Below are 27743 nucleotides of genomic sequence, written 5' to 3'. Positions count from 1 at the left end.
TCCACGCTCTCGTGACGAACCACGAGGCGTTGGAGCTTGACTTGAAGACGCGAGAGTCCAAGCTTGCCGCGGCCCTCGAGAGCGCAAAGACTGCCAAGGACGAAGCCCAAAAGGCCCTCCAGGAGATTGATGCGATGAAGAAGATAGCGGCGGGTAAGGCATTCTATATGCAAAGCAAGCATGTGAAAGTGAATTACTTGTTACTTACCCGAATCCGGAGCTCTCCATGAGCATTCGCAGATTTTCCCCGTAGCGTGTCGGATGCCACACAGTTTTACCAGGCCGAGGAGGGAAGCTCAACGGGGAAGATGTTCTGGTCTCAGTATACTGGGACCGAACACCCGATGCCTCTGAGCGACCAGCTGAAGCAACTGGTCGAGCTACACAAGGTGGCCGAACAGGCCATGAAGGGCTTTACAGTCCGGATGTGGCCTGGCGACGCCCTTCCCAGCAGCTACTTCGGCCTGGTGAGGCGGCTTGTGGATGCCTGCCCGCGGCTTGAAGTCATCAAGCGGTCCGTCTGCATTGAAGGTGCACGCCGGGCTTTCGCCCGTGTGAAGGTGCAATGGGCCAGGATGGACGCCCTGAAGCTGGTGAAGGAAGGGACGCCACAGGGCAAGGGGCATCGCCACCCCGAGATGTACTATGAGGGTGTCCTGAAGGGTGCTCGTCTCGTGGCGGACGAGTGTACGAAAGATATAATATTTGAGTAAACTTGCTCGTGTAATCTTGTATTTATGAAAACTTGTTCATATGTGCTATGCAATGCTTGTTTGAATTTAAAATATTACCTTCTGTTCGGCTGTTTATCAAATCTGAGAGATGGCTAGTCGTCGGCTTCTGCCCCCACGCCACGAGTGCTGGGGTGTTCGGGATAAACCAGAGCACTTTTGTTCCCATTGTTGGGTCCTTCGAGGGAGGTGCTCAGTACAACGAACAAGGCAATCGGACTATAATGCGTTATCACTCTCACTTAGCCATAGAATTCGATAATTTTAAATTTTGGTGAAGCCCCTCATATTCGGAAGGCTGAACTCGGGGCGCGATACACGCCTTAAGCCGGACAGGGCCGACTCCTCGCTCTAAGCGGCATAAGTCTTTAGGGACTCGAAAACCTCTCGAACAGCGACCAGTCTCTCGCCTTATCATGACAGTCAGTTTTAGCTTTCTCTACTGAGGTGCTTAGCCCACCAGAACCAGGGCACAATCGCAGTAGTTCTCCCAGTGCTACCTTAGCCGATATAGCGGAACATAAGGTACCAAAACATGGGAGCCGGGCAAACCCAACTATTGACCCAAGACATGATTCGGAGCTGATGCATATAATGCTATAAGTTCGGGGTGCCGCACTGTCGAAAGTGTTCGGACTTCTCACGCCGTATTATGGGGTATGCTTAAGCCCCTAGCGTATTGGCCGTACCAGAGTGTACGGGTGCTGGATGTCATGAATGAACATATATGTATATAAAAGAAGAATGCGATAATAGTCTTAATGCTATGCATTTTTTATTCAAAAGGGTGTGTTAAAGCAGAATGATACAAGTAGTGCGATAAGCAAAAAGTAGGACTGTTTAACATGTCCCTTCCAATGGCAAGCTGAGGAATAGTATTAAAACAAATATTTCACTCGTTATCGTAATCCACCTGGGAGTTCCGTGGTGTGACGTAGCTTTCTGCCTCCTTGGTTGTTGCATCATGTGTTCGGCAATCACGCTGCCGGATAGGGTTTCCGGAGATTAAAGTCCTGAAAGAGAAAAATAACAAAGCGGGAAGCTGCTAGTGCGGTTTAAGCCGCGACTTGGGGCGTGCCGCCGTCGTGCCCCCCTCCCCGCCTGTGCCCATGGTATTTTTAATGCGTAATTATGTACGCATGGCATGGATTTTGCCGTTTGGCTGGGGCCGGGTGGGGGCCGCATTGCTATGCGAGCTCGGGACGTGCCAGGCGGTCCGGTTGCCGATTACTCCGGGCGCGCTTGAAGTTGTCCGGGTCCTTGATCGCCGAACTAGTGGATTGCCTTAAGAGGCTGCTTTGCGCCTCTGCTGCGAGGGCCGCAGTGTGCTCCTCCATGCGGAGAGAGCGCTCTGTGTTTCCATTGACTATGATGACCCCCCGAGGCCCTGGCATCTTGAGCTTGAGGTATGCATAATGCGGTACCGCATTGAATCTTGCAAATGCGGTTCGCCCGAGCAGGGCATGGTAGCCACTGCGGAACGGGACTATGTCGAAGATTAATTCTTCGCTTCAGAAGTTATCCGGAGATCCGAAGACCACTTCCAGTGTGACTGAGCCTGTGCAATGGGCCTCTACACCTAGTATGATGCCTTTAAAGGTCGTTTTAGTGGGTTTGATCCTTGAGGGGTCTATACCCATTTTGCGCACTGTGTCCTGATAAGGCAGGTTCAGGATACTACCGCCGTCCATTAGGACTCGAGTGAGGTGAAATCCGTCAATGATTGGGTCTAGGACCAGTGCGGCGAATCCGCCATGACAGATGCTAGTGGGGTGGTCCCTGCGATCGAAGGTGATCGGACAGGAGGACCATGGGTTGAACTTGGGGGCGACTGGCTCCAACGCATATACGTCCCTGAGCGCACGCTTCCGCTCCCTCTTGGGGATGTGGGTTGTGTATATCATGTTCACCGTCCGCACTTGTGGGGGGAACCTCTTCAGTCCTCCGGTGTTCGGCTGTCGGGGCTCCTCCTCGTCATCGCTATGTGACCCCTTATCTTTGTTTTCGGCATTTAACTTGCCGGCCTGCTTGAACACCCAACAGTCCTTGTTGGTGTGGTTGGCTGGCTTGTCGGGGGTGCCGTGTATTTGACACGAGCGATCGAGTATACGGTCCAAACTGGACGGGCCCGGAGTGCTTCTTTTGAATGGCTTTTTCCGCTGACCGGGTTTAGAGCCTTTGAATCCGGCATTGACTGCCGTATCCTCGGTATCATCGCTATTACTGTGGCGCTTATGCTTGTTGCGATGTGACCTACCATTGCCGTCCTTGGTATCCGAAGTACCAAGGCTCTTTGATATGTTATTACTGCGAGCCAGCCAGCTGTCTTCTCCCGTGCAAAAGCGGGTCATGAGTGTCGTGAGGGCTGCCATAGATTTCGGCTTTTCTTGACCAAGGTGCCGGGCTAGCCACTCGTCGCGGATGTTGTGCTTGAAAGCTGCTAGGGCCTCTGCATCCGGACAGTCGACGATTTGATTTTTCTTTGTTAGGAACCGTGTCCAGAACTGCCTGGCCGATTCCTCTAGCTGCTGAATTATGTGGCTCAAGTCATCGGCATCTGGTGGTCGCACATAAGTGCCCTGAAAGTTGTCGAGGAATGTGGCTTCCAGATCTTCCCAACAACCAATGGACTCTACTGGCAAGCTATTGAGCCAGTGCCGAGCTGGTCCTTTGAGATTGAGTGGGAGATATTTGATGGCGTGTAGGTCATCACCGCGGGCCATGTGGATGTGTAGGAGGAAATCCTCGATCCATACCGCAGGGTCTGTTGTGCCGTCGTATGATTCTATATTCATGGGTTTGAAACCCTCTGGGATTTGATGATCCATCACTTCATCTGTGAAGCATAAGGGGTGTGCGGCGCCTCTGTACTGGGCTATATCGCGATGCATCTCGAATGAGTCTTGCCTGCTGTGTTCGGCCCTGCTGGACTTACTTTTATTGTGTCCGGCGTGACGATTATCGTCTCGCATAGTGGCGCGCCCTCTTGATCTGTAGATCGATCTTTCATGTTTTCTTTGTCCTCCAATACGTCTCGCAGGTCTGGCGTATTTCCCCCTGCCTTTTTATTTGAATGACGTCGGGGTGCGGGCTGAGCTTTTGGCTGGAATGTCTCTCTGTCGCGGCCACGAGGTGGCTGATCAGCCGCGTCATACGCCGGTGATGTAGGTTTTTGGTGCTTCCTTCTCCAGTCGGGGTAGCAATCTGCACTTTGGGTAACTCTTAGAGGGGCTTTCGATTTTATACTCCTCAGCCGCCAGGACTTCAGTCCATCTGTCAGCTAGCAAATCTTGATCAACTTGAAGCTGCTGCTGCTTTTTCTTAAGGCTATTTGCCGTGGCTATAAGCCGGCGCTTGAAGCGCTCTTGTTCGACGGGATCCTCCGGCACGACGAATTCGTCATTGCCGAGGCTTGCCTCGTCTTCGGAGGGAGGCATGTAATTATCATCCTCTGCCTCTCCATCTGCCGCTCTCTCAGGAGAGCTGGCTCCTCCATCCTCCTGCTCTAAATCTTGCTGGAGGGGATTGTTGTTGTCTTTGGCACTATACGGAGTGCTATTATCTCCGATGCCAGTATCACCACTTTTGCCTGGACGAGACTTAGAGCGGCGCCGCTAACGCCGGCGCTTGGGTTGCTTCTTGGAGGGGTCATCCTCTGTTGTCGCGTTGCCATTGCCTTCTTTGGGTGTGTCCACCATGTATATATCGTATGATGAGGTGGCTGTCCAGTGCCCTCTGGGCAGTGATTCCTCTTCGACTCCCGCATCGTCGTCCATACCATCGATGTCTTCGGAATCGAAGTCGAGCATGTCGGTTAAGTCATCGACAGTGGCTACTAAGTGGGTGGTGGGTTGGCAGCGAATTTCTTCGTCATCCGCATCCCAATCGCGCCAAACATAGTTCGGCCAGGACTCTCCTGACAAGGAGAGAGACCTTAATGAGTTTAGTATGTCACTGAAAGGCGAGTGCTGAAAGATATCCGCGGAGGTGAACTCCATGATCGGCGCCCAGTTGGACTCGACAGGCACGGGCGCAGGCGGTTCGGAGTCCGTGGCCGGAGAAGGATCCGACAGTTTGGCAACACGGCTCTCATGAAGGGTAAGGTCGATATTCGGCTCGATCGCCGCTGAGGGTACGGCCTCCGTGACGGGGTCCATCCACCCGTCCATGGAAGGCGCAACTGGCTCCGGATTGAGGCTCGGAGCAGCTGCCGGTGCGATCTCCTGAATACGGTCCGATGATAGAACTAAATTGTACTCATCGTGACCGCGCGGCGCACAAGGCAGGGGCTCGAATCCGTTGAAGATCAAGTCCCCGCGGATGTCGGCTGTGTAGTTTAAGCTTCCAAACCTGACCTGGTGGCCAGGGGCGTAACTTTCGATATGCTCCAGATGGCCAAGCGAGTTGGCCCGCAGTGAGAAGCCACCGAACACAAAGATCTGTCCGGGGAGAAAAGTCTCACCCTGGACTGCATCGCTATCGATGATCGTAGGAGCCATCAAGCCTAACGGCGATGACATAGAGGAACTCTCAATGAAAGCACCAATGTCAGTGTCAAAACCGGCGGATCTCGGGTAGGGGGTCTCGAACTGTGCGTCTAAGGCGGATGGTAACAGGAGGCAAGGGACACGATGTTTTACCCAGGTTCGGGCCCTCTTGATGGAGGTAAAACCCTACGTCATGCTTGATTTATTCTTGATGATATGAGTATTACAAGAGTTGATCTACCACGAGATCGGAGAGGATAAACCCTAGAAGCTAGCCTATGGTATGATTGTATGTTGTCCTACGGACTAAAACCCTCCGGTTTATATAGACACCGGAAAGGGCTAGGGTTACACAAGGTCGGTTACAAAGGAGGAGATATACATATCCGTATTGCCTAGCTTGCCTTCCACGCCAAGTAGAGTCCCATCCGGACATGAGACGGAGTCTTCAATCTTGTATCTTCATAGTCTAACAGTCCGGCCAAAGGATATAGTCCGGCTGTCCGGAGACCCCCTAATCCAGGACTCCCTCACCCACCCCCACTTGAAATCAGGGGGAGAGATTAGATGCTTTATGATTTGTGAATGCCATGTGTCATCCATCAGGGCGGGTCTCACCTGCTAGCCCGTGAGACCTGGTCTCATATTTTTTTTTTCTAGTTCATCCCTACACAAGCTAGGGATGTTAGCCGGTCCAGAGCGGAGCCAGACCACCGTATGATCCTCCGTTCTACTAAAGTTTGCTAACACATGGCTTACATTATTTTGCTCTCTAGAAATGTGACGCAATGATGGCAAGTTAGATGACACACGATATTTTTTTGTCAAAAAAATTAAACTGAAGCGTAAATTTACTATGCTTGCCAACTAAAGTTGTCATCCTCGCACCACTGGACTTGCCATAAAAAACGTTAGCATCTCCAACAGTGGCTGCAAAAAACACGCGCGCGCGGTAAAAGGAGATTTTAGCGTGAGCGGGATGGTTTTGCGCGCTCCAGCGGAGGCGGGAAAATCAGGTGCACGGGAAAAGATTGCGCACGTGGGGGGAAAAGCGGGCGGTCGCGTGCTAGATTTGGCGCGCCGCTTCTGGCGCGCCAATAAAATGCAGCGCCCGCCATGCACCATTCCACATCGCCACGCGCCCTCTTCTGCTCTCTCCTCGCTCCCTCAACTGCTTTCTCGCCTCGCCGCTGACGCCACCACCGCGCCACCGGGGAGCTTCGGGCTACTGCGGCATCCGTGTGCGCCCGTCCTACACCTACTCCGCCGAGATTCGGTTCGGCGATGTGCACCTCGGCCTCAGCACCTTCGACACCGCCCACGAGGGCGCTGAAGGAAATATTTCCTAGAGGCAATAATAAAGTTGTTATTTATATTTCCTTATATCATGATAAATGTTTATTATTCATGCTAGAATTGTATTAACCGGAAACTTAATACAGGTGTGAATACATAGACAAACAGAGTGTCACTCGTATGCCTCGACTTGACTAACTCGTTAATCAAAGATGGTTAAGTTTCCTAGCCATGGACAAGAGTTGTCATTTGATGAACGGGATCACTGTTGGAAATATGCCCTAGAGGCAATAATAAAATGGTTATTATTATATTTCTTTGTTCATGATAATTGTCTATTGTTCATGCTATAATTGTGTTATCCGGAAATCGTAATACATGTGTGAATACATAGACCACAACACGTCCCTAGTGAGCCTCTAGTTGACTAGCTCGTTGATCAAAGGATAGTCATGGTTTCCTGACTATGGACATTAGATGTCATTGATAACGGGATCACATCATTAGGAGAATGATGTGATGGACAAGACCCAATCCTAAGCTTAGCTCAAAGATCGTGTAGTTCGTTTGCTGTAGCTTTTCTGAATGTCAAGTATCATTTCCTTAGACCATGAGATTGTGCAACTCCCGGATACCGTAGGAGTGCCTTGGGTGTGCCAAACGTCACAACGTAACTGGGTGACTATAAAGGTACATTACAGGTATCTCCGAAAGTGTCTATTGGGTTGGCACGAATCGAGACTGGGATTTGTCACTCCTTATGACGGAGAGGTATCTCTGGGCCCACTAGGTAATGCATCATCATAATGAGCTCAAAGTGATAAAGTGATTGATCACGGGATCATGCATTACGGTACGAGTAAAGTGACTTTCCGGTAACGAGACTGAACAAGGTATTGGGATACCGACGGTTGAGTCTCGGGCAAGTAACGTACCGATTGACAAAGGGAATTGTATACGGATTGATTGAATCCTCGACATCGTGGTTCATCCGATGAGATCATCGTGGAGCTTGCGGGAGCCAACATGGGTATCCAGATCCTGCTGTTGGTTATTGACCGGAGAGTCTTCTCGGTCATGTCTGCATGTCTCCCGAACCCGTAGGGTCTACACACTTAAGGTTCGGTGACGCTAGGGTTGTAGAGATATTAGCACACGGTAACCCGAAAGTTGTTCGGGGTCCCGGATGAGATCCCGGACACCACGAGGAGTTTAGGAATGGTCCGGAGGTAATGATTTATATATAGGAAGTCCAGTTTCGGCCATCGGGAAGGTTTCGGGGTCTCCGGTATTGTACCGGGACCACTGGAAGGGTCCCGGGGGTCCACCAGGTGGGGCCACCTATCCCGGAGGGCCCCATGGGCTGAAGTGGGAGGGGAACCAGCCCCTAGTGGGCTGGTGCGCCTCCCTTGGGCCTCCCCCTGCGCCTAGGGTTAGAAACCCTAGGGGTGGGGGCGCCACCCTTGCCTTGGGGGGCAAGGCACCCCTTGGCCGCCGCCCCCCTAGGAGATTGGATCTCCTAGGGCCAGCGCCCCCCTAGGCACCCTATATATAGTGGGGGGAGGGAGGGCCACCGCACCCAAGCCCCTGGCCTCTCCCTCTCCCTCCCGTGACACTCCTCCGTCTCCCAGCGCTTGGCGAAGCCCTGCCGAGATCACCGTTGCTTCCACCACCACGCCGTCGTGCTGCTGGATCTTCATCAACCTCTCCTTCCCCCTTGCTGGATCAAGAAGGAGGAGACATCTCCCAACCGTATGTGTGTTGAATGCGGAGGTGTCGTCCGTTTGGCACTAGGTCATCGGTGATTTGAATCACGTCGAGTACGACTCCATCAACCCCGTTCTCTTGAACGCTTCCCCTCGTGATCTACAAGGGTATGTAGATGCACTCCTCTCTCCCTCGTTGCTAGATGACTCCATAGATTGATCTTGGTGATGCGTAGATTTTTTTTAAAAATTCTGCTACGTTCCCCAACAGTGGCATCATGAGCTAGGTCTATGCGTAGGTACTATGCACGAGTAGAACACAAAGTAGTTGTGGGCGCCGATATTGTCAATTTGCTTGCCGTTACTAGTCTTATCTTGATTTGGCGGCATCGTGGGATGAAGCGGCCCGGACCAACCTTACACGTACGCTTACGTGAGACCGGTTCCACCGACTGACATGCACTAGTTGCATAAGGTGGCTGGCGGGTGTCTGTCTCTCCCACTTTAGTCGGACCGGATTCGATGAACAGGGTCCTTATGAAGGATAAATAGAAATTGGCAATTCACGTTGTGGTTTTGGCGTAGGTAAGAAATGTTCTTGCTAGAAACCTATAGCAGCCATGTAAAAACTTGCAACAACAATTAGAGGACGTCTAACTTGTTTTTGCAGCAAGTGTTTTGTGATGTGATATGGCCAAAGTATGTGATGAATGATATATGTGATGTATGAGATGATCATGTTCTTGTAATAGGAATCACGACTTGCATGTCGATGAGTATGACAACCGGCAGGAGCCATAGGAGTTGTCTTTATTTATTTATGACCTGCGTGTCAACATAAACGTCATGTAATTACTTTACTTTATTGCTAAAGCGTTAGCCATAGTAGTAGAAGTAATAGATGACGAGACAACTTCAAGAAGACGCGATGATGTAGATCATGATGATGGAGATCATGGTGTCATGCCAGTGACAACGATGATCATGGAGCCCCGAAGATGGAGATCAAAGGAGCAAATGATATTGGCCATATCATGTCACTATTTGATTGCATGTGATGTTTATCATGTTTTACATCTTATTTGCTTAGAACGACGGTAGCTTAAATAAGATGATCCCTCGTAATAATTTCAAGAAAGTGTTCCCCTTAACTGTGCACCGTTGCGAAGGTTCGTTGTTTCGAAGCACCACGTGATGATCAGGTGTGATAGATTCTAACGTTCGAATACAACGGGTGTAAGACAGATTTACACACGCAATACACTTAGGTTGACTTGACGAGCCTAGCATGTACAGACATGGCCTCGGAACACAGAAGACCGAAAGGTCGAGCATGAGTCGTATAGAAGATACGATCAACATGAAGATGTTCACCGATGTTGACTAGTCCGTCTCACGTGATGATCGGACACGGCCTAGTTAACTCAGATCATGTTATACTTAGATGACTGGAGGGATGTCTATCTGAGTGGGAGTTCACTGAATAATTTGATTAGATGAACTTAATTATCATGAACTTAGTCTAAAATCTTTACAATATGTCTTGTAGATCAAATGGCCCACGTTGTCCTCAACTTCAACGCGTTCCTAGAGAAAACCAAGCTGAAAGACGATGGCAACAACTATACGGACTGGGCCCGGAACTTGAGGATCATCCTCATAGCTGCCAAGAAAGATTATGTCCTAGAAGCACCGCTAGGTGATGCACCCGTCCCACAGAACCAAGACGTTATGAACGCTTGGCAGACACGTGCTGATGATTACTCCCTCGTTCAGTGCGGCATGCTTTACAACTTAGAACCGGGGCTCCAAAAGTGTTTTGAGAGACACGGAGCATATGAGATGTTCGAAGAGCTGAAAATGGTTTTTCAAGCTCATGCCTGGGTCGAGAGATATGAAGTCTCCGACAAGTTCTTCAGCTGTAAGATGGAGGAAAATAGTTCTGTCAGTGAGCACATACTCAAAATGTCTGGGTTGCATAACCGCTTGACTCAGCTGGGAGTTAATCTCCCGGATGACGCGGTCATTGACAGAATCCTTCAGTCACTTCCACCGAGCTACAAGAGCTTTGTGATGAACTTCAATATGCAGGGGATGGAAATGACCGTTCCTGAAGTATTTGCAATGCTGAAATCAGCAGAGGTAGAAGTCAAAAAGGAACATCAAGTGTTGATGGTGAATAAAACCACTAAGTTCAAGAAAGGCAAGGGTAAGAAGAACTTCAAGAAGGATGGCAAGGGAGTTGCCGCGCCCGGTAAGAAAGCTGCCAGGAAGAAGCCAAAGAATGGACCCAAGCCCGAGACTGAGTGCTTTTATTGCAAGGGAAGTGGTCACTGGAAGCGGAACTGCCCCAAATACTTAGCGGACAAGAAGGCCGGCATCATGAAAGGTATATGTGATATACATGTAATTGATGTGTACCTTACCAGTACTCGTAGTAGCTCCTGGGTATTTGATACCGGTGCGGTTGCTCACATTTGTAACTCAAAGCAGGAGCTGCGGAATAAACGGAGACTGGCGAAGGACGAGGTGACGATGCGCGTCGGGAATGGTTCCAAGGTCTATGTGATCGCCGTCGGCACGCTACCTATACATTTACCTACGGGATTAGTTTTAAACCTCAATAATTGTTATTTAGTGCCAGCTTTGAGCATGAACATTGTATCAGGATCTCGTTTAATACGAGATGGATACTCATTTAAATCCGAGAATAATGGTTGTTCTATTTATATGAGAGATATGTTTTATGGTCATGCTCCGATGGTGAATGGTTTATTCTTAATGAATCTCGAGCGTAATGCTACACATATTGATAGCGTGAATACCAAAAGATGTAAGGTTGATAATGATAGCCCCACATACTTGTGGCACTGCCGCCTTGGTCACATAGGTGTCAAACACATGAAGAAGCTCCATGCAGATGGACTTTTAGAGTCTCTTGATTACGAATCATTTGACACGTGCGAACCATGCCTCATGGGTAAAATGACCAAGACTCCGTTCTCAGGAACAATGGAGTGAGCAACCAACTTATTAGAAATCATACATACTGATGTGTGCGGTCCAATGAGTGTTGAGGCTCGCGGTGGCTATCGTTATGTTCTCACCCTCACTGATGACTTGAGTAGATATGGGTATGTCTACTTAATGAAACACAAGTCTGAGACCTTTGAAAAGTTCAAGGAATTTCAGAGTGAGGTTGAGAATCAACGTGACAGGAAAATCAAGTTCTTGCGATCAGATCGTGGGGGAGAATACTTGAGTCACGAATTTGGCACACACTTAAGAAAATGTGGAATAGTTTCACAACTCACGCCGCCTGGAACACCTCAGCGTAATGGTGTGTCCGAACATCGTAATCGCACTCTATTAGATATGGTGCGATCTATGATGTCTCTTACCGATTTACCGCTATCATTTTGGGTCTATGCTTTAGAGACTGCCGCATTCACTTTAAATAGGGCTCCGTCAAAATCCGTTGAGACGACACCATATGAATTATGGTTTGGGAAGAAACCTAAGCTGTCATTTCTAAAAGTTTGGGGATGCGATGCTTATGTCAAGAAACTTCAACCTGAAAAGCTTGAACCCAAGTCGAAAAAATGCGTCTTCATAGGATACCCTAAAGAAACTGTTGGGTATACCTTCTACCTCAGATCCGAAGGCAAGATCTTTGTTGCCAAGAATGGGTCCTTTCTAGAGAAAGAGTTTCTCTCGAAAGAAATAAGTGGGAGGAAGGTAGAACTTGATGAAGTATTACCTCTTGAACCGGTAAGTGGCGTAGCTCAAGAAAATGTTCCCGAGGTGCCTGCACCGACTAGAGAGGAAGTTGATGATGATCATGAAACTTCAGATCAAGTTGCTACTGAACTTTGTAGGTCCATAAGGACACGTTCCGCACCAGAGTGGTACGGCAACCCTGTCTTGGAAATCATGTTGTTAGACAACGGTGAACCTTCGAACTATGAAGAAGCAATGGCGGGCCCGGATTCTGACAAATGGCTAGAAGCCATGAAATCCGAGATAGGATCCATGTATGAAAACGAAGTATGGACTTTGACTGACTTGCCCGTTGATCGGCGAGCCATAGAAAATAAATGGATCTTTAAGAAGAAGACAGACACAGATGGTAATGTGACCATCTATAAAGCTCGGCTTGTCGCTAAGGGCTATCGACAAGTTCAAGGGGTTGACTACGATGAGACTTTCTCACCCGTAGCGAAGCTGAAGTCCGTCCGAATCATGTTAGCAATTGCCGCATCCTATGATTATGAGATATGGCAAATGGACGTTAAAACGGCATTCCTTAATGGTTTCCTTAAGGAAGAATTGTATATGATGCAGCCGGAAGGTTTTGTCGATCCTTAGAATGCTGACAAGGTGTGCAAGCTCCAACGCTCGATTTATGGGCTGGTGCAAGCATCTCGGAGTTGTAACATTCGCATTGATGAGATGATCAAAGTGTTTGGGTTTATGCAGACTTATGGAGAAGCCTGCATTTACAAGAAAGTGAGTGGGAACTCTGTAGCATTTCTCATATTGTATGTGGATGACATACTGTTGATGGGAAATGATATAGAATTCTTGGAAAGCATAAAGGCCTACTTGAACAAGTGTTTTTCAATTAAGGAACTTGGAGAAGCTGCTTATATATTAGGCATCAAGATCTATAGAGATAGATCGAGACGCCTCATTGGTCTTTCACAGAGTACGTACCTTGACAAGATATTGAAAAAGTTCAAAATGGATCAATCAAAGAAGGGGTTATTGCCTATATTGCAAGGTACGAGATTGAGCACAGCTCAATGCCCGACCACGGCAGAAGATAGAGAAAAGATGAGTGTCGTCCCCTATGCCTCGGCCATAGGGTCTATCATGTATGCTATGCTGTGTACCAGACCTGATGTAAACCTTGCCGTAAGTTTGGTAGGAAGGTACCAAAGTAATCCAGGCATGGAACACTGGACAGCGGTCAAGAATATCCTGAAGTACCTGAAAAGGAGTAAGGAAATGTTTCTTGTTTATGGAGGTGACGAAGAACTCGTGGTAAAGGGTTACGTCGATGCTAGCTTCGACACAGATCTGGATGACTCTAAGTCACAAACCGGATACGTGTATATTTTGAATGGTGGGGCAGTAAGCTGGTGCAGTTGTAAGCAAAGCGTTGTGGCGGGATCTACATGTGAAGCGGAGTACATGGCAGCCTCGGAGGTAGCACAAGAAGCAGTCTGGGTGAAGGAGTTCATTACCGACCTAGGAGTCATACCCAATGCGTCGGGCCCGATGACTCTCTTCTGTGACAACACTGGAGCTATTGCCCTTGCCAAGGAGCCCAGCTTTCACAGGAAGACCAGGCATATCAAGCGTTGCTTCAACTCCATTCGTGAAAGTGTTCAAAATGGAGACATAGAGATTTGTAAAGTACATACAGACCTGAATGTAGCAGATCCGTTGACTAAACCTCTCCCAAGAGCAAAACATGATCAACACCAGAACTGCATGGGTGTTCGATTCATCATAATGTAACTAGAATATTGACTCTAGTGCAAGTGGGAGACTATAGAGGCAATAATAAAATGGTTATTATTATATTTTTTTGTTCATGATAATTGTCTATTGTTCATGCTATAATTGTGTTATCCGGAAATCGTAATACATGTGTGAATACATGGACCACAACACGTCCCTAGTGAGCCTCTAGTTGACTAGCTCGTTGATCAAAGGATAGTCATGGTTTCCTGACTATGGACATTAGATGTCATTGATAACGGGATCACATCATTAGGAGAATGATGTGATGGACAAGACCCAATCCTAAGCTTAGCTCAAAGATCGTGTAGTTCGTTTGCTGTAGCTTTTCTGAATGTCAAGTATCATTTCCTTAGACCATGAGATTGCGCAACTCCCGGATACCGTAGGAGTGCCTTGGGTGTGCCAAATGTCACAACATAACTGGGTGACTATAAAGGTATATTACAGGTATCTCCGAAAGTGTCTGTTGGGTTGGCACGAATCGAGACTGGGATTTGTCACTCCGTATGACGGAGAGGTATCTCTGGGCCCACTCGGTAATGCATCATTATAATGAGCTCAAAGTGATTGATCACGGGATCATGCATTACGGTACGAGTAAAGTGACTTGCCGGTAACGAGACTGAACAAGGTATTGGGATACCGACGATCGAGTCTCGGGCAAGTAACGTACCGATTGACAAAGGGAATTGTATACGGATTGATTGAATCCTCGACATCGTGGTTCATCCGATGAGATCATCGTGGAAATTGCGGGAGCCAACATGGGTATCCAGATCCAGCTGTTGGTTATTGACCGGAGAGGCTTCTCGGTCATGTCTGCATGTCTCCCGAACCCGTAGGGTCTACACACTTAAGGTTCAGTGACGCTAGGGTTGTAGAGATATTAGCACACGGTAACCCGAAAGTTGTTCGGAGTCCCGGATGAGATCCCGGACGTCAAGAGGAGTTCCGGAATGGTCCGGAGGTAAATATTTATATATAGGAAGTCCAGTTTCGGCCATCGGGAAGGTTTCGGGGTCTCCGGTATTGTACCGGGACCACCGGAAGGGTCCCGGGGGTCCACCGGATGGGGCCACCTATCCCGGAGGGCCCCATGGGCTGAAGTGGGAGGGGAACCAGCCCCTAGTGGGCTGGTGCCCCCCCTTGGGCCTCCCCCTGCGCCTAGGGTTAGAAACCCTAGGGGTGGGGGCGCCACCCTTGCCTTGGGGGGCAAGGCACCCCTTGGCCGCCGCCCCCCCTAGGAGATTGGATCTCCTAGGGTCGGCGCCCCCCCTAGGCACCCTATATATAGTGGGGGGAGGGAGGGAAGCCGCACCCAAGCCCCTGGCCTCTCCCTCTCCCTCCCGTGACACTCCTCCGTCTCCCAGCGCTTGGCGAAGCCCTACCGAGATCACCGTTGCTTCCACCACCACGCCATCGTGCTGCTGGATCTTCATCAACCTTTCCTTCCCCCTTGCTGGATCAAGAAGGAGAAGACGTCTCCCAACCGTACGTGTGTTGAATGCGGAGGTGCCGTCCGTTCGGCACTAGGTCATCGGTGATTTGAATCATGTCGAGTACGACTCCATCAACCCCGTTCTCTTGAATGCTTCCACTCGTGATCTACAAGGGTATGTAGATGCACTCCTCTCTCCCTCGTTGCTAGATGACTCCATAGATTGATCTTGGTGATGCGTAGATTTTTTTTTAAAATTCTGCTATGTTCCCCAACAATCACATCATTAGAGAATGATGTGATTGACTTGACCCATCGGTTAGCTTAGCACTATGATCGTTTAGTTTATTGCTATTGCTTTCTCCATAACTTATACATGTTCCTATGACTATGAGATTATGCAATTCCCGAATACCAGAGGAACACTTAGTGTGCTATCAAACGTCACAACGTAACTAGGTGATTATAAAGATGCTCTACAGGTGTCTCCGATGGTGTTTGTTGAGTTGGCATAGATCGAGATTAGGATTTGTCACTCCGATTGTCGGAGAGGTATCTCTGGGCCCTCTCAGTAATGCACATCACTATAAGCCTTGCAAGCAATGTGACTAATGAGTTAGTTATGGGATGTTGCATTACAGAACGAGTAAAGAGACTTGCCTGTAACAAGATTGAAATAGGTATTGAGATACCGAGGATTGAATCTCAGGCAAGTAACATACCGATGACAAAGGGAACAATGTATGTTGTTATGCGTTTTGACCGATAAAGATCTGCGTAGAATATGTAGGAACCAATATGATCATACAGGTTTCGCTATTGGTTATTGACCGGAAGTGAGTCTCGGTCATGTCTACATAGTTCTCGAACCCGTAGGGTCCGCACGCTTAACGTTCAATGCCGATCGATATTATGAGTTTATCTGTTTTGATGTACCGAAGGTAGTTTGGAGTCCCGGATGTGATCACGGACATGATGAGGAGTCTCAAAATGGTCGAGACATAAAGATTTATATATTGAAAGGCTATGTTTGGACATCGGAATGGTTCCGGATGAGTTCGGGCATTTACCGGAGTACCGGGGGGGTTACCGGAACCCCCCGTGGAGTCAATGGGCCTTAATGGGTGGTAACCCACAAGTATAGGGGATCGCAACAGTTTTCAAGGGTAGAGTATTCAACCCAAATTTATTGATTCGACACAAGGGGAGCCAAAGAATATTCTCAAGTATTAGCAGCTGAGTTGTCAATTCAACCACAACTGGAAACTTAGTATCTGCAGCAAAGTGTTTAGTAGCAAAGTAATATGATAGTGATGGTAACGGTAACAAAAGAGTAATGAAAGCAAAGTAATATTTTTGGTATTTTGTAGTGATTATAAAAATAGCAACGGGAAAGAAAATAAGCGTAAACTAGTATATGGAAAGCTCATAGGCAAAGGATCAATGATGGATAATTATGCCGGATGCGGTTCATCATGTAACAGTCATAACATAGGGTGACACAGAACTAGCTCCAATTCGTCAATGTAATGTAGGCATGTATTCCGAATATAGTCATACGTGCTTATGGAAAAGAACTTGCATGACATCTTTTGTCCTACCCTCCCGTGGCAGCGGGGTCCTAATGGAAACTAAGGGATATTAAGGCCTCCTTTTAATAGAGAACCAGAACAAAGCATTATCACATAATGAATACATGAACTCCTCAAACTACGATCATCACCGGTAAGTATCCTGATTATTGTCACTTCGGGGTTAACGGATCATAACACATAATAGGTGACTATAGACTTGCAAGATAGGATCTAGAACTCTCATATATTGATGAAAACATAATAGGTTCAGATCTGAAATCATGGCACTCGGGCCCTAGTGACAAGCATTAAGCATACAAAGTCATAGCAACATCAATCTCAGAACATAGTGGATACTAGGGATCAAACCCTAACAAAACTAACTCGATTACATGGTGAATCTCATCCAACTCATCATCGTCCAGCAAGCCTACGATGGAATTACTCACGCACGGCGGTGAGCATCATGAAATTGGTGATGGAGGATGGTTGATGATGACGATGGCGATGAATCCCCCTCCCCAGAGCCCCAAACGGACTCCAGATCAGCCCTCCCAGGAGGTTTTAGGGCTTGGCGGCGGCTCCGTATCGTAAAACGCGATGATTTCTTCTCCCTTTTTTTCTCCCCAAAAGCAGTTATATAGAGTTGGAGTTGGAGTCGGGGGGTCTCCAGGGGGCCCACGAGGTAGGGGGCGCGCCCTAGGGGGGGGCGCCCCCCACCCTCATGAGAAGGGTGTGGGCCCCCTGGTCTTCATCTTTGGCGAGGATTTTTTATTATTTATTGTAAGATATTCCGTGGAGTTTCAGGTCATTCCGAGAACTTTTGTTTTCTGCACATAAAACAACATCATGGCAATTCTGCTGAAAACAACGTTAGTCCGCGTTAGTTCCATTCAAATCATACAAGTTAGAGTCCAAAACAAGGGCAAAAGTGTTTGGAAAAGTAGATACGACGGAGACGTATCAATGGGCCCTAGTGGAGAAAGAGGGAAACAGGCAAGTGGTGGGGCATGCCCCCTAGGCCCAAACCGAATTGTTTTAGGGCTTGGGGGCCGCCCCCCTTTCCTTCTCCTCTCCTCCTCTTTCCTCCTTCTCCTAGTAGGAATAGGAAAGGGAGGGGGACAAACCTACTTGGATTAGGATTGCCCCCCCTTGGGCGCGCCTCCTCCTAGGACGGCCCTCTCCTCCTCCTCCCTTTATATACGGGGGAGGGGGGCACCCCATAGACACACAAGTTGATTGTTTAGCCATGTGTGGTGCCCCCCTTCACAGATTTTCACCTCGGTCATATTGTTGTAGTGCTTAGGCGAAGCCCTGCATCGGTAAATTCATCATCACTATCATCACGCTGTCGTGCTGATGAAACTCTCCCTCGACCTCAGGTAGATCTAGAGTTCATGGGACGTCACCGAGCTGAACATGTGCAGATCGCGGAGGTGCCATACCTTCGGTGCTAGGATTGGTCGGATCGTGAAGACGTACGACTACATCAACCGCGTTGTCATAACGCTTCAGCTTTCGGTCTACGAGGGTACGTGGACAACACTCTCCCCTCTCGTTGCTATACATCACCTAGATAGATCCCGCGTGTGCGTAGGATTTTTTTTTTGAAATTACTGCGTTCCCCAACAGTGGCATCCGAGCCAGGTCTATGCGTAGATGTTATATGGATGAGTAGAACACAAAGGAGTTGTGGGCATGAGTATATACATATTGCTTGCCGTCACTAGTTGATTCTTGATTCAGCGGTATTGTTGGATGAAGCGGCTCAGACCGACATTACGCGTACGCTTACACGAGACTGGTTCTACCGATGTGCTTCACACACAGGTGGCTAGTGGGTGTCTGTTTCTCCAACTTTAGTTGAATCGGTTTCAATGAACAGGGTTCTTTCTAAAGATCAAAAAGCAATCACTATACTACGTTGTGGTTTTGATGCGTAGGTAAGAACGGTTCTTGCTAGAAGCCCGTAGCAGCCACGTAAAACTTGCAACAACAAAGTAGAGGACGTCTAACTTGTTTTTGCAGGGCATGTTGTTATGTGATATGGTCAAGACATGATTATATGAATTGTATTATGAGATGATCATGTTTTGTAACACAATTATCGGCAACTGGCAGGAGCCATATGGTTGTCGCCTTATTGTATGAAATGCAGTCGCCATGTAATTGCTTTACTTTATCACTAAGCGGTAGCGATAGTCGTAGAAGTAATAGTTGGCGAGACGACAACGATGCTTCGATGGAGATCAAGGTGTCAAGCCGGTGACGATGGTGATCATGACGGTGCTTTGGAGATGGAGATCAAAGGCACAAGATGATGATGGACATATCATATATCACTTATATTTGATTGCATGTGATGTTTATCCTTTATGCATCTTATTTTGCTTAGTTCGCTGGTAGCATTATAAGATGATCTCTCACTAAATTTCAAGGTACAAGTGTTCTCCCTGAGTATGCATCATTGCTACAGTTCATCGTACCGAGACACCATGTGATGATCGGGTGTGATAAGCTCTACGTTCACATACAACGGGTGCAAGCCAGTTTTGCACACGCAGAATACTCGGGTTAAACTTGACGAGCCTAGCATATGCAGATATGGCCTCGGAACACTGAGACTGAAAGGTCGAGCATGAATCATATAGTAGATATGATCAACATAGTGATGTTCACCATTGAAAACTACTCCATCTCACGTGATGATCGGACATGGTTTAGTTGATATGGATCACGTGATCACTTAGATGATTAGAGGGATGTCTATCTAAGTGGGAGTTCTTAAGTAATATGATTAACTGAACTTTAATTTATCATGAACTTAGTACCTGATTGTATTTTTCATATCTATGTTGTTGTAGATAGATGGCCCGTGCTGTTGTTCCGTTGAATTTTAATGCGTTCCTAGAGAAAGTTAAGTTGAATGATGATGGTAGCAACTACACGGACTGGGTCCGTAACTTGAGGATTATCCTCATTGCTGCATAGAAGAATTACATCCTGGAAGCACCGCTGGGTGATAAGCCTGCTGCAGATGCTGGTGATGACGTTAAGAACATATGGCAAAGCAAAGCTGATGACTACTCAATAGTTCAGTGTGCCATGCTTTACGGCCTAGAACCGGGACTTCAACAACGTTTTGAACGTCATGGAGCATATGATGTTCTAGGAGTTGAAGTTAATATTTCAAGCAAATGCCCGGATTGAGAGTTTGAAGCTCCAATAAGTTCTACAGCTGCAAAATGGAGGAGAATAGTTCTGTCAGTGAACATATACTCAGAATGTCTGGGTACCACAACCACGTGACTCAGCTGGGAGTTAATCTTCCCGATGATAGTGTCATTGACAGAGTTCTTCAATCACTGCCACCAAGCTACAAGAGCTTCGTGATGAACTATAATATGCAAGGGATGGATAAGACAATTCCCGAGCTCTTCGCAATGCTAAAGTCTGCGGAGGTAGAAATCAAGAAGGAGCATCAAGTGTTGATGGTCAACAAGACCACCAGTTTCAAGAAGAAGGGCAAAGGGAAGAAGGGGAACTTCAAGAAGAACAACAAACAAGTTGTTTCTCAAGTGAAGAAGCCCAAGTTTGGACCTAAGCCTGAGACTAAGTGCTTCTACTTCAAAGGGATTGGTCACTGGAAGCGGAACTGCCCCAAGTATTTGGCGGATAAGAAAGATGGCAAAGTGAAAGGTATATTTGATATACATGTTATTGATGTGTACCTTACTAATGCTCGCAGTAGCGCCTGGGTATTTGATACCGGTTCCGTTGCTAATATTTGCAACTCGAAACAGGGGCTACGGATTAAGCGAAGATTGGCTAAGGACGAGGTGACGATGCGCGTGGGAAATGGTTCCAAAGTCGATGTGATCGCCGTTGGCATGCTACCTCTACATCTACCTTCGGGATTAGTATTAGACCCGAATAATTGTTATTTGGTGCCAGTGTTAAGCATGAACATTATATCTGGATCTTGTTTGATGCGAGACGGTTATTCATTTAAATCAGAGAATAATGGTTGTTCTATTTATATGAGTAATATCTTTTATGGTCATGCACCCTTGATGAGTGGTCTATTTTTACTAAATCTCGATAGTAGTGATACACATATTCATAGTATTGAAGCCAAAAAATATAAGTTTAATAATAATAGTGCAACTTATTTGTGGCACTGCCGTTTAGGTCATATTGGTGTAAAGCGCATGAAGAAACTCCATGATGATGGACTTTTGGAATCACTTGATTATGAATCACTTAATACTGGAGAACCATGCCTCATGAGCAAGATGAGTAAGACTCCGTTCTCCAGAATAATGGAACGAGCAACAGACTTATTGGAAATAATACATACTGATGTATGCGGTCCGATGAGTGTTGATGCTCGTGGAGGGTATCATTATTTTCTGACCTTCATTGATGATTTGAGCAGATATGGGTATATCTACTTGATGAAACATAAGTCTGAAACATTTGAAAAGTTCGAAGAATTTCAGTGTGAAGTGGAAAATCATCGTAACAAGAAAATTAAGTTTCTACGATCTGATCATGGAGGTGAATATTTGAGTTATGAGTTTGGTCTTCATTGGAAACAATGCGGAATAGTTTCACAACTCACGCCATCTAGAACACCACAACGTAATGGTGTGTCCGAACGTCATAACCACACTTTATTAGATATGGTGCAATCTATGATGTCTCTTACTGGTTTACTGCTATCATTTTGGGGTTATGCTTTAGAGACGGTTGCATTCACGTTAAATAGGGCACCCATCGAAATCCGTTGAGAAGACACCTTATGAACTATGGTTTGGCAAGAAACCCAAGTTGTCGTTTCTTAAAGTTTGGGGCTGCGATGCTTATGTGAAAAAGCTTCAACCTGATAAACTCAAACCCAAATCAGAGAAATGTGTCTTGATAGGATACCCAAAGGAGACTGTTGCGTACACCTCCTATCACAGATCCGAAGGCAAGATATTTGTTGCTAAGAATTGATCCTTTCTAGAGAAGGAATTTCTCTCGAAAGAAGTGAGTGGGAGGAAAGTACAACTTGATGAGGTAATTGTACCTACTCCCTTATTGGAAAGTAGTTCATCACAGAAATCAGTTCCAGTGATTCCTACACCAGTAAGTGAGGAAGCTAATGATGATGATCATGAAACTTCTGATCAAATTACTACCGAACCTCGTAGGTCAACCAGAGTAAGATCTGCACCAGAGTGGTATGGTAATCCTGTTTTGGAGGTCATGTTAGTTGACCATGACGAACCTACGAACTACGAGGAAGTGATGATGAGCCCAGATTCCGCAAAATGGCTTGAGGCCATGAAATCTGAGATGGGATCCATGTATGAGAACAAAGTGTGGACTTTGGTTGACTTGCCCGATGATCGGCAAGCCATAGAAAATAAATGGATCTTCAAGAAGAAGACTGACGCTGACGGTAATGCTATTGTCTACAAAGCTCGACTTGTTGCAAAAGGTTTTCAACAAGTTCAAGGAGTTGACTACGATGAGACCTTCTCACCCGTAGCGATGCTTAAGTCTATCCGAATCATGTTAGCAATTACTGCATTTTATGATTATGAAATTTGGCAAATGGATGTCAAAACTGCATTCCTTAATGGATATATTAAAAAAGAGTTGTATATGATGCAACCAGAAGGTTTTGTCGATCCAAAAGGTGCTAACAAAGTGTGCAAGCTCCAGCGATCCATTTATGGACTGGTGCAAGCCTCTCGGAGTTGGAATATGCATTTTGATAGTGTGATCAAAGCATATGGTTTTGTACAGACTTTTGGAGAAGCCTATATTTACAAGAAAGTGAGTGGGAGCTCTGTAGCATTTCTGATATTATATGTGGATGACATATTGCTGATCAAAAATGATACTGAATTTCTGAATAGCATAAAAGGATACTTGAATGAGAATTTTTCAATGAAAGACCTCGATGAAGCTGCTTATATATTAGGCATCAAGATCTATAGAGATAGATCAAGACACTTAATTGGACTTTCACAAAGCACATACCTTGATAAAGTTTTGAAGAAGTTCAAAATGGATCAAGCAAAGAAGGGGTTCTTGCCTGTGTTGCAAGGTGTGAAGTTGAGTCAGACTCAATGCCCGACCACTGCAAAAGATAGAGAAAAAATGAAAGTTATTCCTATGCTTCAGCCATAGGTTCTATCATGTATGCAATGTTGTGTACCAGACCTGATGTGTGCCTTGCTATTAGTTTAGTAGGGAGGTATCAAAGTAATCCAGGAGCGGATCACTGGACAACGGTTAAGAACATCCTAAAATACCTGAAAAGGAATAAGGATATGTTTCTCATTTATGGAGGTGACAAAGAGCTCGTCATAAATGGTTACGTCAATCCAAGCTTTGACACAGATCCGGATGACTCTAAGTCACAAACCGGATACATATTTTTATTGAATGGTGGAGCTGTCAGTTGGTGCAGTTCCAAGCAGAGCGTCGTGGCGGGATCTACATGTGAAGCACAGTACATAGCTACTTCGAAAGCAGCAAATGAACGAGTCTCGATGAAGGAGTTCATATCTGATCTAGGTGTCATACCTAGTGCATCGGGTCCAATGAAAATCTTTTGTGACAATACTGGTGCAATTGCCTTGGCAAAGGAATCCGGATTTCACAAGAGAACCAAGCACATCAAGAGATGCTTCAATTCCATCCGCGATCAAGTCAAGGAGGGAGACATAGAGATTTGCAAGATACATACAGATCTGAATGTTGCAGACCCGTTGAATAAGCCTCTCTCACGAGCAAAACATGATCAACACCAAGACTCCATGGGTGTTAGAATCATTACTGTGTAATCTAGATTATTGACTCTAGTGCAAGTGGGAGACTGAAGGAAATATGCCCTAGAGGCAATAATAAAGTTGTTATTTATATTTCCTTATATCATGATGAATGTTTATTATTCATTCTAGAATTGTATTAACCGGAAACTTAGTACATGTGTGAATACATAGACAAACATAGTGTCACTAGTATGCCTCTACTTGACTAGCTCGTTAATCAAAGATGGTTAATTTTCCTAGCCATGGACAAGAGTTGTCATTTGATGAACGGGATCACATCGTTAGAGAATGATGTGATTGACTTGACCCATCCGTTAGCTTGGCACTATGATCGTTTAGTTTATTGCTATTGCTTTCTCCATAACTTATACATGTTCCTATCACTATGAGATTATGCAACTCTCGAATACCGGAGGAACAGTTAGTGTGCTATCAAACGTCACATCGTAACTGGGTGATTATAAAGATGCTCTACAGGTGTCTCCGATGGTGTTTGTTGAGTTGGCATAGATCAAGATTAGGATTTGTCACTCCGATTGTCGGAGAGGTATCTCTGGGCCCTCTCGGTAATGCACATCACTATAAGCATTGCAAGCAATGTGACTAATGAGTTAGTTACGGGATGTTGCATTACTGAATGAGTAAAGAGACTTGCCAAGTAACATACCGATGACAAAGGGAACAACGTATGTTGTTATGCGGTTTGACCGATAAAGATCTTCGTAGAATATGTTGGAACCAATATGAGCATCCAGGTTCCGCTATTGGTTATTGACCGGAAGTGAGTCTCGGTCATGTCTACATAGTTCTCGAACCCGTAGGGTCCGCACGCTTAACGTCCGATGATGATCGGTATTATGAGTTTATGTGTTTTGATGTACCGAAGGTAGTTCGGAGTCCCGGATGTGATCACGGACATGACGAGGAGTCTCGAAATGGTCGAGACATAAAGATCGATATATTGGAAGGCTATGTTTGGACATCGGAATGGGTCCGGATGAGTTCGGACATTTACCGGAGTACCGGGGGTTACTGGAACCCCCCGGGGAGTCAATGGGCCTTAATGGGCCCTAGTGGAGAAAGAGGGTAGCAGGCAAGTGGTGGGGCACCCCCCAGGCCCAAACCGAATTGGTTTAGGGTTTGGGGGTCGGCCCCCCTTTCCTTCTCCTACCTCCTCTTTCCTCCTCCTAGTAGGAATAGGAAATGGGGGAGAAGTGGGGTATCGATCGCCATACCTCTCGCGGACCACATTACCCACCCCAACCAGACGACCTTCATCCAAGGTCGATATATTCTGGATGGGGTGCTAGTTCTTCATGAAGTAATCCATGAGGTCCGGTCCAAACACCTCAAGGCTGTCTTCCTGAAGATCGATTTCCATAAGGCATACGACACTGTTAGCTGGCCCTTCCTTTGGGAAGTTCTCCTTCGGAAAGGTTTTCATGACCGGTGGATCTCTAGGGTAATGCAGATGGTCTCCCGTGGTCGCACTACCATGAACGTCAACGGTGAGATTGGCCCCTACTTCCCCACTCTATGTGGGGTGAGGCAGGGTGATCCTTTCTCCCCGTTCCTGTTCAATATGGTGGTGGACGCACTGGCTGCCATCCTGGACAAGGCTAAGGCGGCAGGCCATATCCGGGGGCTCGCGCCCCACTTGGCCGATGGTACCGGCATCTCCCTGCTCCAGTACGCTGACGACACCATCATCATGGTCGAAGGGTCGGACTCATACATCGCTAACCTTAAGTTCCTCCTCCTCTGCTTCCAACAAATGTCTGGCCTCAAGATCAACTTCGACAAGAGTGATGTGATGGTGATGGGCTACTCTCCGGCTGAGGCTCGGGACATTGCCAATCGCCTGAATTGCCGCCTTGTGTCCCTTCCCACCACCTACCTGGGAACACCCATTAGTGACTCTCGGCTTACTGTTGCTGATCTGCGACCGGCGGTTGCCAAGTTGTAGACGCGCATTGAGCCTTGGCAGGGTCGGTGGTTACCAAAGGCATCCCGGACAATACTCATCAACTCCTCGCTCTCCAGTCTCCTCTTGTTCCTCCTGAGCTTCTATAGCCTCCACGAGACCCTTCACCACGAGATTGCCAAGGTCCAATCCCGCTTCTATTGGGCCGGGGACAATAACAAGCAGAAATACCATATGGTTAGTTGGCCCGACATCTGTAAGCCTCGAGAGCAAGGTGGCCTCGGTATCATGTGCTCGAAGCGCATGAATACCACGCTCCTTTCCCGCTGGCTTTGGCGCATCTCGCAAGGTCATGGTGGGCTGTGGCTAGACATCGTCCGGAATAGATACCTGCGTGGCCAGCCTTTGGCCTTCTGTCAGCGGTCTGGGGGATCCCAATTTTGGCAGTCTGTCATCCAGTCGCTTCCCGTCCTCCGTATTGGGACCTCCATAACGATCGGATCAGGCTCTGCGACCATGTTCTGGTTTGACCGCTGGGCGGGTGACTCCCCCTTCGCAGCTCAGTTCCCCGATCTCTTCTCCATTGCTGTCATCCCGACGATCTCCGTCGATCGGGCCCTTATTGACTTAGGGAGCCTCGCGTTCCGGAGGCCATTTGGGCCTCTGGAAGCTGCCGCTTGGCAGGAGCTTCTTGATTGCATTGCCCTCCATGAGCCGGATGTCGATGCTGGCCCGGACGAGGTTCGGTGGCGCCTTGAACCATCGGGTCAATTCTCCACCAAGTCCCTCTACGCCGCCATCGCCCCCTCCTATGCGCCGCCCCCCCTCCTAGCTGTTTGGCCCATTCGCGTTCCTCAGAAGATCCGGATCTTCATGTGGAAGTGGATCGAGACACCATCTCCGCCTTCATTGCCGACATTCGATCGATGGCCGTCCGCCTGTCGCCGCCGCCTCCTCCAGAGCCTGATTAGATGCTTGGCGAGCGCTCGCCTTGGCTTCAGCCTTTTTTATGTGTTTTTTCTGGGCTTGCTGGGTTGTGCCCTCAGCGGTACCTTTGGATCTCTGTGTGTTTCTTGGGTGTGTGTGTTCTGTACTAGACATTGTATGTGTGCTCTGGGCGGTTTGCTTTATTTATAAAGCGGGGCGAAAGCCTTTTCCGGTAATAGGAAAGGGGGGGGCAAACCTACTTGTAGTAGGATTGCCCCCCCCTTGGGCACGCCTCCTCCTAGGTCGGCCCTCTCCTCCTCCCCCCTTATATACGGGGGAGGGGGCACCCCATAGACACACAAGTTGATTATTTAGCTGTGTGCGGTGCCCCCCTCCATAGATTTTCACCTCAGTCATATCGTTGTAGTGCTTAGGCAAAGCCCTGCGTCGGCAACTTCATCATCACCGTCATCACATTGTCGTGCTGACGAAACTCTCCCTCGACCTCAGTTGGATCTAGAGTTCGTGGGATGTCACCGAGCTGAACGTGTGCAGATCGCGGAGGTGCCGTACCTTCGGTGCTAGGATCGGTCGGATCGTGAAGATGTACGACTACATCAACCGCGTTGTCATAACACTTCCACTTTCGGTCTACGAGGGTACGTGGACAACACTCTCCCCTCTCATTTCTATACATGACCTAGATAGATCTTGCGTGTGCGTAGGATTTTTTTTGAAATTACTGCGTTCCCCACCAGGCGCCCGCGCATACGACGCTGCGGCGTGGCGCCTCCGGCGGTCCCGTTGGGATATGAACTTCCCGGACGTGGTGATACGTGAGCGGGCGCAAGAGTTGGTGCCTCCCCCGCGGCTTATCACCGATGAGGATCATCGCGAGAACCGGAGGCGGGAGCACCGTCTCAGCCCGGCCGAGATGGACGAGGAAGCCATGGCGATGTGGCGCCAACGCTTCCCGCAAGATGTCATCAACGAGCAACAGTTCTTCGCCAAAAGGAGGGCGGAGAAGGAGGAGAGGAGGGCGGAGCGAGCCGCCTATTGTGAGGACAGACGAACGCGGAAGGCGGCCGCTAAATTCAACATCGCGCTAGGAGATGCGTCGTCCTGGGGCTCCAACGACAAGTGGTTCCTCGACGCCTACATTCAGACGTTGGAGGAGGACATCACCGAGACAGAGTCCGAGTCGGAGGATGACGAGTAGTAGTAGTTTTTCGTTTTATCTATCTATCGTAGGAGGAGGCTATGAACTATCTATGCACTATCTATGTATCGTATGA

At 47.7% G+C, this 27743-nt stretch overlaps 1 protein-coding gene across 1 annotated transcript; it reads left to right on the top strand.

Annotated features, from left to right (window-relative positions):
* The first annotated feature begins 575 nt into the window (after positions 1-575).
* On the top strand, positions 576-27743 carry LOC147960375 (uncharacterized). The gene is made up of 4 exons (XM_087533306.1): positions 576-640; positions 6327-6544; positions 27207-27529; positions 27561-27743. The coding sequence occupies exons 1-4, from the start codon at positions 576-578 to the stop codon at positions 27741-27743; spliced, it is 789 nt and encodes a 262-aa protein (XP_087389432.1).

Source organism: Triticum urartu, chromosome 7A (genome assembly GCF_056163025.1).
Source record: "Triticum urartu cultivar PI428250 chromosome 7A, HENAU_Tu73, whole genome shotgun sequence".
Classification (NCBI taxonomy): domain Eukaryota; kingdom Viridiplantae; phylum Streptophyta; class Magnoliopsida; order Poales; family Poaceae; genus Triticum; species Triticum urartu.
Note: the sequence above shows the minus strand (reverse complement) of the source record. Positions and strands in the feature narration are given on the sequence as shown.

Coding starts and splice junctions, on each gene's coding strand:
- LOC147960375 (XM_087533306.1), top strand. CDS start 576: ATGGACGCCCTGAAGCTGGTGAAGGAAGGGACGCCACAGGGCAAGGGG. Junction 6,545..27,206: donor CTTCGACACCGCCCACGAGG/GCGCTGAAGGAA, acceptor GTTCCCCACCAG/GCGCCCGCGCATACGACGCT. Junction 27,530..27,560: donor AGGACAGACGAACGCGGAAG/GCGGCCGCTAAA, acceptor TCGCGCTAGGAG/ATGCGTCGTCCTGGGGCTCC.